At 32.2% G+C, this 16943-nt stretch overlaps 1 protein-coding gene across 1 annotated transcript in view; it reads left to right on the plus strand.

Moving 5' to 3' along the window:
* Positions 1 to 16943, plus strand: part of LOC140054100 (phosphatidylinositol-binding clathrin assembly protein-like) — a 44278-nt gene that overhangs the window by 11752 nt on the left and 15583 nt on the right. The window contains exons 8-18 of the mRNA XM_072098969.1: positions 1165 to 1276; positions 1466 to 1572; positions 2165 to 2206; positions 6124 to 6171; positions 8319 to 8395; positions 9484 to 9601; positions 9961 to 10186; positions 10980 to 11132; positions 12857 to 12973; positions 13441 to 13650; positions 15081 to 15173. Coding sequence (XP_071955070.1) covers positions 1165 to 1276; positions 1466 to 1572; positions 2165 to 2206; positions 6124 to 6171; positions 8319 to 8395; positions 9484 to 9601; positions 9961 to 10186; positions 10980 to 11132; positions 12857 to 12973; positions 13441 to 13650; positions 15081 to 15173 — 1303 coding nt within the window. The remainder of the gene's footprint in view (positions 1 to 1164; positions 1277 to 1465; positions 1573 to 2164; positions 2207 to 6123; positions 6172 to 8318; positions 8396 to 9483; positions 9602 to 9960; positions 10187 to 10979; positions 11133 to 12856; positions 12974 to 13440; positions 13651 to 15080; positions 15174 to 16943) is intronic.

Consider the following 16943-nt stretch of genomic DNA (forward strand, 5'->3'; position numbering starts at 1 on the left):
TCTTAAATTAGATCTAAAAAACGTAGGGAATGGGGCTTTAATTTGAACCTATTGCATTTGATACAGAAAATATTTTTAAAATATTGCATCAGTAAAACATCCAAAACAATATTTAGATTTTCTTTTTTTTTTAATTTTCACTGCCGAATAGATAGTTGAAATCTTTAAAAATTAAACCAATTCATCATGATTAAAACAAAAATACATCCCTTCTGGTGGTGGTCTACTGTAGCCCTAGCTAGCAGTGTACTGCCTAGGCCTACTACACTCTACTTCTAGAGACAGAAGTAGGCAGCAGTTAGGCTACTCGAGACTGTCAGTGCTAGTAGTACTAGGCCTAGCCTAGTAGTAGTAGACTAGTAGTACAGTAGCAGCAAATTCGGGCCTAGGCCTAGCTAGGCCTCTCCTGTTAGCGAAACAAAAACTCACCTAAATGAATAAGATTCGACATCAAAGTTACCAACTGTAATTCTAACTTAGCATTCTGCTAGCTATAGTTTTCGTGTTTTCTTCAAGATTCGTCTCGCATCACTACTCGACTCTCTCGCACGCATGGCATTGCTATCGTTGTTGGCTGTGTTGATTTGGAAAGCGTCATCATCCACACGATGTATCCATACAATATGAATATTTATGAGCTAACTCAGGTCAAGGGTTAAATTAAACCGGAACACATTTGTCTTCCAGACAAATAGCTTCCGGTTGGTTAATTTTTGCATTAAATTGCGATTTTCCCGTGTAAAAAATTATTTTTTTCAATCCAAATTGAGGTCAAAGTGAATAACTTTTATGTGCAATTAAAATGGCCTATTCAACAAAAATATTGAAAAAAAATTTTTTTTCAGGGGGACAATACATCTTTAAATAAGTTGTTTTGTAGTTTTAATACATTTAATCACTTCCATAGAAAAAAAAAATGTTTTCACCTATAAAATGACAAAATAAATGGTTAAATTCAACCAAAAACCCATTGGCTGGCAGTGGCAGCCAATTTGAATATTTTTGCTTTAAATTGCATTTTTTCAGGTAAATAATTTTTTTTTTTTTATCCAATTTTTGGTCAAAGTGGTTGACTATTATGTGACATCAAAATAGCATATTCAACCAAAGAATAATTTTTTCAGGATAATATATGTAACGTTTTTATCATTTTTTTTGTTGCAGGTAAACTCATCTCAACTTTCGAATGGCGTTATTACCGGTTGTTTCATGCTACTTTTTAAAGACTGTATTCGATTGTTTGCTTGTTATAACGATGGCATCATTAATCTTCTAGGTAAGACAAACCGAAAGATGAAAATAACAGAATTTAAATCCTAAATGTCAACGCATTTTGTCTGTAAAACTTAAGAACATAACTATTATTCCGGTGAAATAGGTCTATTAATCTTACCTGGATTGATAAAAGAAAACATTAGTCTGAAATCCGAGAAAGAATTAACATATTTTTACATTTGTTTTGCAGAGAAATTTTTTGAAATGTGTAAAAAGGATTGTAAAGTTGCATTGGACCTATATCAGAAATTTCTCATCAGAATGGACAAAGTTTCCGAATTTCTAAAAGTAGCAGAGGTAAATATTTTTTTTGTTTTTAAATTAATTTTTTTTTTTTCCAGAAAATTAAAATTATAATAAAGAATGCACTAAAGATTTAGATATATTATGCTTTTGGTACAATTTACTTTGTGTAAATGCTCACATTGCATGGTAAATGAAATTCAGTTATAATAATTATTTGGTAGTTTGTAAGTTGAAAATGGAACATTCTCTAGTTGACCTCACCTTAAAGATGTATTATCCTGAAAAAATTAATTTAAAAAAATGTTTTTGTTGAATATGCCATTTTAATGTCACATATTAGTTATCCACTTTGACCAAAAATTGGATCACAACAAATATTATTTACCTGAGAAAAACTGTAATTTAAAGCAAAAAATTGTGAAATTGGCTACCAGCCAATGGGTTTTTGGTTTATTTGATCATTTTATGAAGTGAAAACATAATTTTTTTCGTTTTTTTTTTTTTCGGAATTGATTCATTTCGTTACAACTACAAAATGGCCTATTCAAAATATGATTTTATTAATCTTTATTTTTTTATGTTTTTGGGGGATAAATACATCTTTAAACAATGTTTAATACTTTTAGATTTTTTTTTTTTGTAGCAAGTGGGAATAGATAAAGGAGAAATTCCAGACTTAGCAAAAGTAAGTACTTCTCACGGTGTTTATAATTTCAAGTTTGTTTTAAGTGTTTTGTGCATTTTTGGTCTTCATTCTGTTAAACTGTCATTTTAGTGTTTTCTCATTTTTGGTTGTATTTTTCTTTTAACATTTTCCGTGCTAGAATTATCACTAATAAATTGTTAAAACAAAATGTCGAACAAATTTAAATTAAACAAACTAACATTTAACAAAATATTCTGATACTAGCTAGTAAAATTGTAAATTAAACAATTGTGAGTGCTTTGTTTACATTCTGCTTTCCTTGTTATTACTCAAAAGTCTTAAATTGTGACCTTTGACCTGTCCAGGGTCCAATTAAATAGCCTTCGGTTGTGTCAACCAATCATTTACCTTCATTTGTAACCAGTAATAATTAGATATAGACTACAGTGATTATAGGAAAATTAATCGTCTTGGGTTCTTTCAGTTAAATTATATTAAGCCAGTGGAAGAATTTTATGTTTTTCACTATTAATTTCCATATTGCTTAGACTATAAGGACCATATTTTAGACTTGTGTTTTTAGAATATACATCTTTTTAAAGTAGTAGTTTTTTTTGTGACTATATTTAATGTGGGTGATCCGTCCAGCAATTGCTTATCTCATTAGGGACCCTCAGAGGTTCACAAGACAAACATATACACAAGATGCTCTACATAAACAAAGTCTTATCACAAGTCTTTGGGAGTGGAGTTGTAATTTTATCCTGACGTGACAGGACTTGAACCCAGGACTCTAGGAGTGGTAGCCAATCATCATAACCACCAAACCACAACTCCACTATTATTTATTGCATATTGGACTGTTTAACTATAACAATTAGTAAAATACGAACCCATAACGTACAAATGTCAAAACAAAAAACCCTATGTTGCAATAATATGATCACATACATTGATTGTCGTGGCTAGATAGATTTAATATAATGATAATAAATTCACCCCTATTAATTAATGGAATGGTCTAATTTTGAATAGTAAACATTGACTAAATCTGTTTTTCTATATTCCAATTTAAAGAGATTATCTATCTACAAGTTAATGTGTTGACATTTTGAATATTATGTTTTAAAATGCAAATGCAATGGGAGGCACTTTAGCAAAACCTAGGGCGTGTGGCGCAGAGTGTTGGACTACTGATCGTAAGACCGAGGTTCGAATCCAACTCTCGCCGCATTGCTTGTAGGCAAGATACTTTACTTACGTTTGCGTCTCTCCACCCAGGTGTATAGATGGGTACCCGGTTTAGTTAGATCAAGATACAACTTCGCACTGATTACTAACTGCATTATGGGAGTATGTTTCCATACGTGTTTGATCCACAAAAAAATGACTGGGGGTAATAATGTTCAGCGTTTCACAACATTAGGCGCTATATAAATCCAGGATACTATTATTATGTGGTGAAAAAATAATGTTTCACTTCATAAACATGAACTTTAGTCATAGTAGAATATTGTACACCTACTGTTGTACAATACATTGGGGACCATGTCAAAGTTATTCTACTGTAGTTGCTGCAGTAAACCACATCTTGTTTACTTTTTAAACCTTATTTTTAGCAATATTATTTATATTATACACACTGTTTATAGTAGTATTAACTGACGTTATAAACTTTTACTGTACATTACAACAAAGTATGATCAAATGTTATTGCAGTACACTCATTTTAGTTGCTGCAGTAACTGCAGTACAATGATTTTGACATGATCCTTTAATCAAATCTTAAAAAATACTATGGATGTATTAAAAGATTTTATTGTTTGCTGGAGCCAAGGTTTAGCTTATACATCAAGATAGCGACCTCTGGGAAGTAACCACCTGTCTCACCTTAACAGTACTTCGTTAATTGGTAGATTTAGTTAATTGGTAGATTTAGTTAATTAAGAAATTTGTATCAAGACTCTTTCTTATATGTTTTTGTTTTTTTTTTATGGTTGAAATTTATATTTCAATCATACCTGTAGTAAAGAAGTTGTCAGTGTTTGTTATTGTATTAAATAGATTAATTTACAAAATAAGTCGCAACTAAACTATTATCTGTTATATTTTGTTTAAATTTTATTCCAGTTTAGGCAACTTCCCATCAGTTTTGAAAATGTGAGTTTCTCTATTCCTAGCTTGCAATGCTCAAGACTTGACTAATGCATTGGCTGCCTTTCTTATTATTTATATGTGGTTACTACATGAACCAGGGAAGAGTAAATATTGTATTATCATACTCTTCCTTGCTATAAACTCACTATAGAAATCTGGCCAGGAAAGACTTTTGAGCAAAAACAAGGGATAATTACCATATCGGATATAAAACCTTTTTTTCATTCATTAAATACCAAAGTATTTGACCAAAAAAATCAAAGTTGTAATAATAATATATTTATATTTCCAAGATGTATAATTCTCGCATACATTTTTTTGCATATTTCAGCTAGAAAAAAATATTTATTATTTATAGCAATTGTGAAAAATTTGTTTAAAAAACAAAGTTTATTTAGCACAGAAATTAAAATCTGTTTAAATTTTTCAATCTTATATTTCCAAATGTTATTCACATTATTGCATATAATTGTTATTGATGGTCATGCCCTTATTTGGTCAGACCTATATGGTCAAATTAAGTACTTTTTGTAATTATTCCATACTGATTAGTGCCCTACGGTTTTGATGATTTTTATATTTTGTTGTCAGTAGTTTGCAACAGGAGTTACCTTGTTTTTGAACAAAACTTTTCAATGTTTTTGTAAGGTTGTACCAGGTAGAAAGGCATCAAAAATATTTTTCTTGTATAAATTAAGATTTTTTTTATCCATAGGTTAAACATTCTTTTCTATGAGAGAGTAAAATTTTGTAAGAAATTAGAAATGTTTAAAAGGAATTTCTTCCTCCGTCTCCCTTCAAAGATAAATTATAATCTTAAGTTATTTAAATTTGTTTAAAAAAATTGTTTTAATAGTATTTACTATCAGTATTTACAATTTTTGAGAGAGATAATTATTGCTGTAGCATTTACTCTTCAGGATCATCATGGCATGATTACCATTATCATCTTTATTGTCATATTTATTACAATCATCATCATCATATTGATTATAATCGTATTGATCATCATCATATTGATCATCATATTGATTAAAAATCATCATATTGCTTTCAAATCATCATATTGCTTACAATCATCATCATATTGATTATCATTATATTGATTACAATCATCATATTGATTATAATCATATTGATCATCATCATATTGATTACCATCATATTGTAATTATCATCATATTCATCACATTGATCATCATCATATTCATAATCATATTCATCATCATCATCATGTTGATTACAATCATCATATTGATCATCATCATATTGATCATAATCATATTGATCATCATCATCATCATCATATTGATCATCATCATCATCATATTGATCATCATCATCATCATATTGATCATCATCTTGAATCATTATCATCATATTGTTATTATCATGTTTTAAATATTAAATCATCATTGATTATTGTCTTCATTAAATAATCATATTTGTTATTAACATATTGATGATCATCGTGTTATTATCAGTTATATTGATTATTATCATCTTCATATTGATTATCATCATTATAATTATCATCATGATCAATCCTATTATCAATTCAAATCAATACAACCAGCAGTTTTGATTTATCATTTTAGCATACTGTACGTCAACAAATTAATAGATTGACGTACAGTACACTACAATTAGTAGTAATATTTCTTTCGGAGAATCAGGTTAACTTCAAAAATCATTCATGCATACTAATTGATGCAATGTAATCAACAAATCAGGTCTATTTAATTAGCTTCTTCCCCTATGACGTATTCCATTGATAAAATTTGACCTTTTTCCAATAGGCTCTCAGCTTAGAAAGTGGTTTGCAATGGCTGACCGATCTTCTACAGGTAGAGAATAATTTCTCATACAACTGTAAATGCACCATAGATAATTTATGTTAATAGTTACATGCAATATACTCAATATTTACGGCACAAAATATTAGTTTTAATAAAGTTTTTTTTTGTTGCGTTGTATCATATTTCCGTTTTTTTTAATACATGCAATTTCTTTGCGTTGTTTTAGTTAAATTAATTTAAATATCTTTGGCTTTTAGATTGCTTCTCTATCTGGTACAACCAAAACAAAACTATAATTCAAATCTTTATTTTTATACAGTATAACCTTTTTAACTGGTTGCCATGGTAAAATACTACTAATATACCAATTAACATAACTTTTAAAATGGTTTCATAAACTATTTTTAACTAACCCTTTTATTTAATTCGGTAATTATAATTATGTTTTAACTTTGTGTTTTACGATTTTTAACCTTTTGTCCTTACCCTCTTATAAATTAAAATATGATTTGATCAAGTGGAAATTTGAAAAAATGACGGTCATTTCAAATGAAAAATACTTTTAAGAAAAATGTTGGGCTGTGTATTTTTTTCATTGTTGTCGTCATTGTTGCCACTAGCATTCATCATGTTTATAATAGTTCCATTGGTTTGTTTAAATCGGTCATCACCACAAAACATCATCTTTAATCAACAAGAATTAACTTATTTTTCAAAGAATTTCTGAATTATAATTTAGAATAGATTGGGTATGCATGCACAATATAATTTCTGATTAACATTTTGAGATTTTATCAAAATCTGATTGTGTGTTTATTGGGATATTTTGGAATTTGTTAATAACATTTCTTTAATTTTATATGTGCATTTTTCATTTTTGTGAGTGTAAATTGTCTGAAGATTAGTTTAAAGCTCTGTCTACACTATGTGATGTACCCAGATATGATAGTGATACGACATGATCATGTCCATATGGGCATGTGACATCATTCTGTTGTCACCTAAAGTTTGATAGTGTAGACAGAGCTTAAGGAATAATAATAGTAAAGATTCAGGATTGGAGTTTTTTGTTGGTTTTTTTAGGTGGATGTGGAAAAAACATAAATTAAGTGTGAATAATTAAACCAGATTAATCTGTTTTTTTAATATTGTGTATTTTTTATTAATTTGTTTTTAGAAATCAATTATAAGTCTTTATAAAATTACAAAGGCTCGTCAGATGGGCTCGTCAGATGGGCTCGTCAGATGGGTTGCTTTTCATACTAATTAGCAAGTCCGATATCTGCCAGTGCCATTTCAATGTTGTCACATATTCACCAACATGTTAACCAATCATTCTCTAACAATATTTACATTCTTAATTTAAAATATTATTTTATTTTCAGTTTTTTGATATTAGTTAATATTTATATAATTTTGCATGTATTTAGTTCTATACTTTAGAAAAGTAATATTACTAATTGCTATATACAGTAATAGATTGATAATTGATGATAAACCAACCATAACTTCACATATTATAAGTTTAAAAGTTTATTTGTTAAAAGAAATCAATCCTTTACTTTGACTGGAGGACAAAATCATAAAAAGGCAATAACTAGAGGCTATACAGTAGTCTACCTTTTAGCTGTTCATTGAGAACACTTGCGAAAAAATGTAATTCTCGGGCAGGACTTAACCCACAACTTTAAAATCACTAGCGTTCATACTGTACCTCTAGAATACCACCGAGCTATGGTTGGATTCAATCCCCAAGAAAGCAGCGGGTACTGCGTTTATGATTATTGTAATAACAATAATATAAATAATAATAATAATATAATAATGGTAGTATTTAATTACAATAATCATTATATTATAACAAAAGTAAAACTTGTACATTATTATAATTTATTAAGCATTTTTGGATTGTTTGACTTCAATTCATTTTAACTCCGAATACTAGAACAATCTGTGTGTATTTATAACATTGTTATACCTCACAATAGTAAATAATGATTCATTACGAAGAAAATCACAATAACATTCAATTTTCAAATTAAATTTCAACAAAAATGCTTCAATTGCATTTAAAGAAAAATATTCTAAACACATGATTATGCAGATTTTATAATTATATTCGTAAAAGCTTTTTATATTGCGGGTAAAAATCTGTGTGTAATTAAAATATTGATTTTCACATTTTGTATTCTTAGGCTCCAAGCAGTCTTCTCGATGCGTTAAAACAACATGTTCAGTCTATGGAGTCTAGAAAAAAAACGCAATGGGTAAAGTAAGTAATGTTCTCTATTCTAAGCATACTCTGTAATTAATGATATAAATCAACCATTAGTTTTCAGTATTTGTTTTGACAGTATTAATTTAAATGAACAGTAAGCTTTGTAAAACGACATAAATTGGTATATCATCATTAGCATCCACATGATGCGAATAGCAAACATACAGTAAATAAGGTTGTATGCTGGAGGCCAAGCTGATTATGGCACAGGCACAGTTTTGAGGCTCTTAATTGTCTTAAGCTCTGTCTACACTATCAAACTAGTTTGACAAAAAAAGTGTGATGTGTCCAAATATGGTAATGATATGCTCAAATATGGTGGTGATACGACACCATCATGTCCTTATATGGGCACATCACATGTTTTTGTCACATAAAGTTTGATAGTGTAGACAGAGCTTTATAAATTGAAATTGAATAAGGACTAAACATTAGGTTGGGATACAGTGTACAAATCTGGCTCTCCACTTAAAGATGGAAAGAATAGGGGTACCTCAGTGTTCTGGTTCATTTAAGATCCTGTCATTGTTACAAGATTTTTTTTTTGGAAGAGGGGGGTGGGGGGATGTAGACCCTATTTGAATATAGTGACAAGTTTGTATAAAGCGTAAAGCACCTATTAGAATAACTCACACTAAGATAAAATAGCACCTTTGTCATAATGCAAAACAGACCTCCCAGTCTCTCAATAACCGCCAGACAAAATTTTCTCCTGTCTCATGTTAAAGACTACAAACCGTTTACGAGGTTAACTAAAGGCAAAACAATTTTTTGGTGACGCCATCAATTATGATTTAGTGTTTTGTATTAAGTATCCCAATATTTTATTGTTCCAAGTTGGAACCTGTGTAGACCTTATTAGAATAGTTGCCCTTGTTTTACTAAAGCTCTGTCCACACTATCAAACTTTATATGGCAGGAAAATGTGATGTGCCCATATATGGACCTGATGATGTAATATCACTACCAGATTTGGGCATGTCACTACCATATTTGGGCACGTCACACTTTTTTTGTCAAACTAGTTTGATAGTGTAGAGCTTAAAGTTCCATCGCAATGAATCCGTCTTGTTTTCTCGTAGGCCAGCCACTATTGCTACAGCAGTGAGTGCATTCACATCAAATCTAGCAAACATTGATCCTGAAGAAAAGAAGCAAGCGTTAGAAGAAGAACAATTAAGGCTTGCATCCATGAAGATGGTAAGAACATCACAAATGAGATGCGGTCATAAGCCCCATCCTGGACTTAAAATTCTAAGTTATGGTCATGAGTGTTAATTTACCAAAAAAACAACTTGTGTATAAGTTATTTTTTAAAAATGTTTTTTCAGGGGACAATCTTTAAATCTTTAGCACCTTGAGCACTTTTAGTGGATATGTGCGCTATATAAATTATTATTATTTATTATTAACATAATAAATGTTTGTATTCGTGAAATGGAGAGTATAATGAGAGTTAAATGACGGAATGGTCTATATGAACAAAAAATGAAAACAAAAATCATATAATTATTATTATGATATATTTTAATTAACATAATATTAACTATTATCCACAGCAAACCCATACATCTCCTCCAGTATCTGAGTTGAGTGCAGCACCAACAAGTAACAATCCGTTTACAAACACAGCGCCACCACAGGCTGTGACCTCTCCGTTTACAAACACATCAGCACCGCAGGCTGTGACCTCTCCGTTTACAAATACATCAGCGCCACCACAGGCTGTGACCGCTCCAGTCACCGCTCCTCCTAGTCAAGATTTATTTAGTGTTGCCACAACGAGTAAGTCTTTGAAATATATTAACATTTTCTGGTCCAGAAAAGTGAATGTGTGTAAATAAAAATGGCAGAAAGTTTAGAAGGCAATTTGTCTCAGTGAATAAGCATATGCTGATCCAAGGTGGTGGAGGGGGCCCTCTAAATTTTGCTAATTGTAATGAAAAAGATAGGATACTAATTTTAGTTCGGCACCTAAAATTTGCCATCTTTAGGCCCTGGGGTCTCCCTTCCCCCTATTCCATAATCCTGGATCTGCCACTAGATAATATATCAACTTATAATATATTAATTATTGGCAATAAGCGCTATTTTCTAAAATAAAGGGCCAGGAGATGGTTGTTTTTTGACTTCAATTATCAAAAACAAAACGAAAACAACATATGCGTGTACCATGTTCAGTACCCACAGTGTGTTATTCTATTCTAGGAAACTACAATGTGATTTTGACTTTCGGACAAAAAATCCCTTTCTTTTGTTATTGACATTTTTTTTCCACAATCTTTTCCAAAACTTAAGGAGACAGAAAGAAATAAAATATGTTTACATTTCAATTTCATGCTCCAACCATTCTCATAGTGACATGCTTTAGTGGTGAACATGCTTGCTTACCAGAATCTGGGGTTCAAATCCTGGCACAGGTCCAGTACCAAAATAATTGTCATCTCAATCTTTAGTGCTTATGTTTTATTTTTCTGCTCAATCTTCTGCCAATTATCAAGTCAAATCTCATGTGCTCTTTCAAATGCTTTACATACGTCATGAATATCATCCATAAAATCAGCCATTCATGTTTTAGATTCATCACAACCACAGCCGACGAGTAAACCGTCAGAAGATCTCATGGGCTTAACACCGAATCCAATGGCTGTCGTCCAGGCTACATTGCAGGCGCAGTCACAAATGATGCACCCTGGCATGCCGAGCGGCTCCCCTTGGAGCTCACCGAACGGTAAGACAAATCAGATCAGCGCTTGTAATCACATGATACTTGCATGATAATGCTTCGCTTTACATACACTCGCATTTATTCTTAGGCTCTGTCTACACTATTAAACTTGTATCACAAAAAAAGTGTGATGTGCTCGATTATGGTAGATATGACATCATCATGTCCATGTATGGGCACATAAAGTTTGATAGTGTAGACTGGCTTTAATCATTTACTTTGCTTTAATAATATTATTACAGAAAATTAAACGGGTTTGTGCCAAGCGCATCACGCTAAACTGTAGGTTAATAAATCCATTTCCAATACTCATCAACCATAAATATTCATATATTAACAGCATATATAAACAGATTTAAAAATGTCTATATATTCCTAAAGAATTTTATCAAACTGAATTCTGTGAGTAACGAAAACTAATCTAATGAGTATAGTTCATTCCAATTTCCAGTACGTTCATGCATCGAAAGTTTAATGACTGGTTTGTTGTGCCTAAATGCCTGTGTGCGTATAAAACAAAACCATAGTTTGTGTGCAGAACGGCCTTGTTTTGTTTTTTTCGCCGGATATAATACTAGATTGAGCCAGCTTGAACAACCTAAACTAGATTGAACCAGCTTAAGCCAACCTAAACTAGATTGAACCATCTTAAGCCAACCTAAACTAGATTGAACCAGCTTAAGCCAACCTAAACTAGATTGAACCATCTTAAGCCAACCTAAACTAGATTGAACCAGCTTAAACCAACCTAAACTAGATTGAACCATCTTAAGCAAACCTAAACTAGATTGAACCAGCTTAAGCCAACCTAAACTAGATTGAACCATCTTAAGCCAACCTAAACTAGATTGAACCAGCTTAAGCCAACCTAAACTAGATTGAACCATCTTAAGCAAACCTAAACTAGATTGAACCAGCTTAAACCAACCTAAACTAGATTGAACCATCTTAAGCCAACCTAAACTAGATTAAACCAGCTTAAGCCAACCTAAACTAGATTGAACCATCTTAAGCCAACCTAAACTAGATTGAACCCAGCTTAAACCAACCTAAACTAGATTGAACCATCTTAAGCCAACCTAAACTAGATTGAACCCAGCTTAAACCAACCTAAACTAGATTGAACCATCTTAAGCCAACCTAAACTAGATTGAACCATCTTAAGCAAACCTAAACTATATTGAACCAGCTTAAACCAACCTAAATTAGATTGAACCAGCTTAAGCCAACCTAAACTAGATTGAACCATCTTAAGCCAACCTAAACTAGATTGAACCAGCTTAAGCCAACCTAAACTAGATTGAACCATCTTAAGCAAACCTAAAGTAGATTGAACCAGCTTAAACCAACCTAAACTAGATTGAACCAGTTTAAGCCAACCTAAACTAGATTGAACCAAATATTGTCAGTTGTCAAAAATATTGCTAACTGGATGAAAGGAGTTGATAATTAGCAAATCAATTGTGATTGGCTACTGATTATATAACGTTTATGCAACTCCTCATTATTGTGTTTTACTATTACTGTATATTTTATTTTTGTTATTTTATTGTTACTGCAATGTATGAATACTATTTCATTTTTTAAAATACTGAAAATGTTTTTCATAGCTATACATTGTTATTAGTAATGTTTTCTTTTTCTCGTTCTCTTTATTCGGACACTTGTTTGGCTTTACACTTACACTTTGTCTTTACATGCTTCACTTGTTTTGATTCTGTGGATAGTCGGTCGTGCTTTGAAAGTACCACGCCCTCGTTCGCCATTCGATGACAACGTGGGAAATAGCGCATCTGCTCCTGCCAGCATCGTTGATAGCTTTCTTGGCGGTGATAATACACAAAGTATAGCATACCTGTTTATTACTTTGCTCTTTCTTTTGTATTTTCAATCTTTCAATGTTTCGCACATTAAACGTATTTAAAGCACTTGTAATTTTTTTTTTTTTTACTTTATTGAATTAAATGTTCATATGTTAATGTTGTGATCAAAATTATAAGAAATGCAGTTATTTTGTTTCTTACATTGTCAGCATATAGTGTTTTGCTATATAAGGCCATATATATATATAATTATGTTGACCAAATTTCAAAGTATATAGGTAATAATCTTGACCTAGATCCTTAATGATCTGAAGGTATGATTCCACACCTGTTATTTGAGATATTAGGTTTGTGTCCCACCCCAAAAATAACTTCTTTAGTGATCTCACAATGTAAATATGTATGATTATTTTTATAACTAAAAATAATTCAATTGTTAAAAGATGAAGCTAAATGGCCCTGTTAGATATGAGGCTTCTATTCTCTAGGCTTGGCACCAACCAACCCGTTTACTAACACAGCAAAACCCAGCATAGGATCGCCGTCACGTGGCTATGAACGCCACAGCTGGACTCCAAGCATCCTAGAACCAGAGGGTGGCTTAGAATCTGGCGGTAATGCCGTCGCTGATCTGGAAGCTTTCTTCAGTTCACCCTCCGTGTCCCCTAGCGGAACACCTACTCGCCAAACAAGATCTGGTACTTTTTTGACATCTGTCATGACCCATTCCTCCTGTGTTTGGATGTTGTTGTGACTCCTCCCTCTTGTGTTTGAATGTTTGTCATGACTCCTCCCTCTTGTGTTTGGATGTTTGTCATGACTCCTCCCTCTTGTGTTTGGATGTTTGTCATGACTTCTCCCTCTTGTGCTTGGATGTTTGTCGTGACTTCTCCCTCTTGTGTTTGGATGATGTATGCATTTAGAATGTACTGTGTCTGGAAGCTATTAACCACTACCATTTTCCATGGGTTTTTTTTCAATGTCTAAATTCTTGATATATCTTTTATTTTTTTCTCATTGTTTTGAATTTTCTCCACAGTACTTTATTTCAAGTGGATGTACTGTTTAGTTATAAAATGAGTCGGACAGAATGATTGAAAGAGAATATATTAATTTAAAAAGACAGCGGTTGAAGATAAATAAAATTTAAATATAATTGTTTGGATATCTTCAATATTCTGTACACAAATGTCATGCAAATATTTTTCGATTTCTATGCACAACTTTATGGAGAACACCAATATTAGTGAGTTCTACTCGGCCCAATTTTAACTTCTCAAACCACCCAAACTGGATAGCTGAAAAGCCTAATTTCACCATAGGCACTCCAGAATTCCTCTGGATATCTGAACGTACTTAATTTTTTTCAAACCTAGCTTTAACTTATTGACAACCTAACCCCTACAATTCTCTACCTGCCTGGGACACACAGATCATGTTTTTTTTTTTATGAGGGTGATCCATCCATTTTGTCTAATAGAAGCACAATCATGCAAGGGGATCTGAAATAAATACAAACTCTATTTAAAAAAAATCTTTTTTTTTACACCTTACACAAAGTTTAGATATGAATATGTAGCATGGTGGTAATTGTCTATCAACTGTTCAAATGATAACGCATGTTAAGACTTTGTTGTATTTATTTACCATATTTTCCCTACAATTTCAGTTATTTATGTAAATATGTGTTTGTATAAATATACAGTATCTAATTTTAATCGAAAGTTTAATTATATTTTTTTTTTTAATGAATTACTGTATACTTTAATATATTTTTATCCCGTACACACTGTATAATCATGAAAATATACATATTATATTTTATTTATTAGATTATTATTATATATTTAAATAATGATTTAATTCCTCTTAAGCTCTGTCTATACTATCAAACTAGTTTGACAAAAAAAGTGTGATGTGCCCAAATATGGTAGTGATATGCTCAAATATGGTAGTGATATGACAATTGACATCATCATGTCCATATATGGGCACGTCATATTTTTTTGTCACATAGTTTGATAGTGTAAACACAGCTTAATGCTAATTAACAAAGGTGCTAATTTTTCACAGGCTGCTATACAATATTTAATAAGAAGAATTATTACTTTGTCATTATAATTTTCAGGCATGCTGCCACCAACTAACTCTCCTTCACCTTCAACCAATAGCCTCATCGATCCAGGCTTAACAGCTTATAGTTCTAGGCCAATTCAAACAGGTAATAAAGGTTGCACGCTGCAAATAACTATTAAAAGTCTAGCTTTTTTAACAATTTATCACTTTGTATTTAGACTAACATAACAATTTGGTACTAATCAATACTAATGTTTTATAAAGCCTAGTTTCTTTAAAGTCAATATGCTGCTGATAAAATGTTCCAATTGGTTGAATTTAATATCGACATAGTATGCAGAACAGTATCATGATTTCTTAAGCGGGAAATTGAGTTTTTTTTAATCCACAAAATGGTCACATCTTATTTTTCTCATCCCACCCCCTTCATCTCATCCCAAGAGATTTTTAATATATTTAATGAGGTTGATCCATCTAGCAATTGATGATCATTATACAATTCGGTTCATTTTGATAACCCCCTGTGTATAAATGCACGCATAAGTAAAAATGTGTGTAACGAACAAACTTCAAAATGTCTCTGTTAAAGATCCAACATATTTCGTCTGTCTCCAACATCAGGATTTTAAAAATTACAATTTAAATTGATATTGACAAATTAACGGAAAATTTAGTCCTGCCAATGCCATGTGCCAGTGAACTTATTGATTTTAAGTAAAACAGGCTTAAGTTTCTATTTAAACTCAAATAATTCAAATCAAATTTAATAACAATAATACAGGTAGGTATTTGAGTTATCAAATCATTGCTTAGTTCAGAATTGTCTCATTGCTCTTAATTTGTAATAGTTTGTACCAAATAATAATAGAAACACAAAATACATGAATCGACCGTAATACGCATGACATGATGACCATTTGCCTGATGGCAAGGAACGGGAATGCGTTGATACATTTCGGCAGGTATTGTTATCTCCCAGAAATGTTAAGGACAGTGTTTAAATTCTGGTACCCTCTGGAATTTCCCCTGGCATGACAGTGTGCGTGACACCCAGGTACCTTGGAATTTCCCCTGGGATGACAGTGTGCGTGACACCCTGGTACCTTGGAATTTACCCTGGGATGATAGTGTGCGTGACACCCTGGTACCTTGAAATTTCCTCTGGGATGACAGTGTGCGTGACACCCTGGTACCTTGGAATTTCCTCTGGAATGACAGTGTGCGTGACACCCTGGTACCTTGAAATTTCCCCTGGGATGACAGTGTGCGTGACACCCTGGTACCTTGGAATTTCCCCTGGGATGATAGTGTGCGTGACACCCTGGTACCTTGGAATTTACCCTGGGATGACAGTGTGCGTGACACCCTGGTACCTTGGAATTTACCCTGGGATAACAGTGTGCGTGACACCCTGGTACCTTGGAATTTCCTCTGGAATGACAGTGTGCGTGACACCCTGGTACCTTGAAATTTCCCCTGGGATGATAGTGTGCGTGACACCCTGGTACCTTGGAATTTCCCCTGGAATGACAGTGTGCAAGGCACCCTGGAATGCCCGTGGCATCACCCCTGGCATCTTGTGTTTCTACTATTTTTGTTATAATATAGAATGCTTAGGAATCTGTAGAACCAAACCCTCACGTCAATAACTGTATATATTAACATAATATTTTTATGTACAAAATAATTCCAAGAAAAAACATTTCTAAACGTCAACTTCCAATTAGTTATAATGAAATAACTACTGAAGTAAACACCAAATTACTGCAGTAATCATTTCATTATAATTGATAAGAAATTAACCTACAAACCAGCATGAGTATCCAACATTTTTCAGATGACCTTTGACCCCAAGTAAGTGTCGTATGCTTGTTATTGTTTTGTATCACTGTGCATTTTTTCCTTCATTTTGCCA

This window comes from Antedon mediterranea, chromosome 7 (genome assembly GCF_964355755.1).
Source record: "Antedon mediterranea chromosome 7, ecAntMedi1.1, whole genome shotgun sequence".
Classification (NCBI taxonomy): Eukaryota; Metazoa; Echinodermata; class Crinoidea; order Comatulida; family Antedonidae; genus Antedon; species Antedon mediterranea.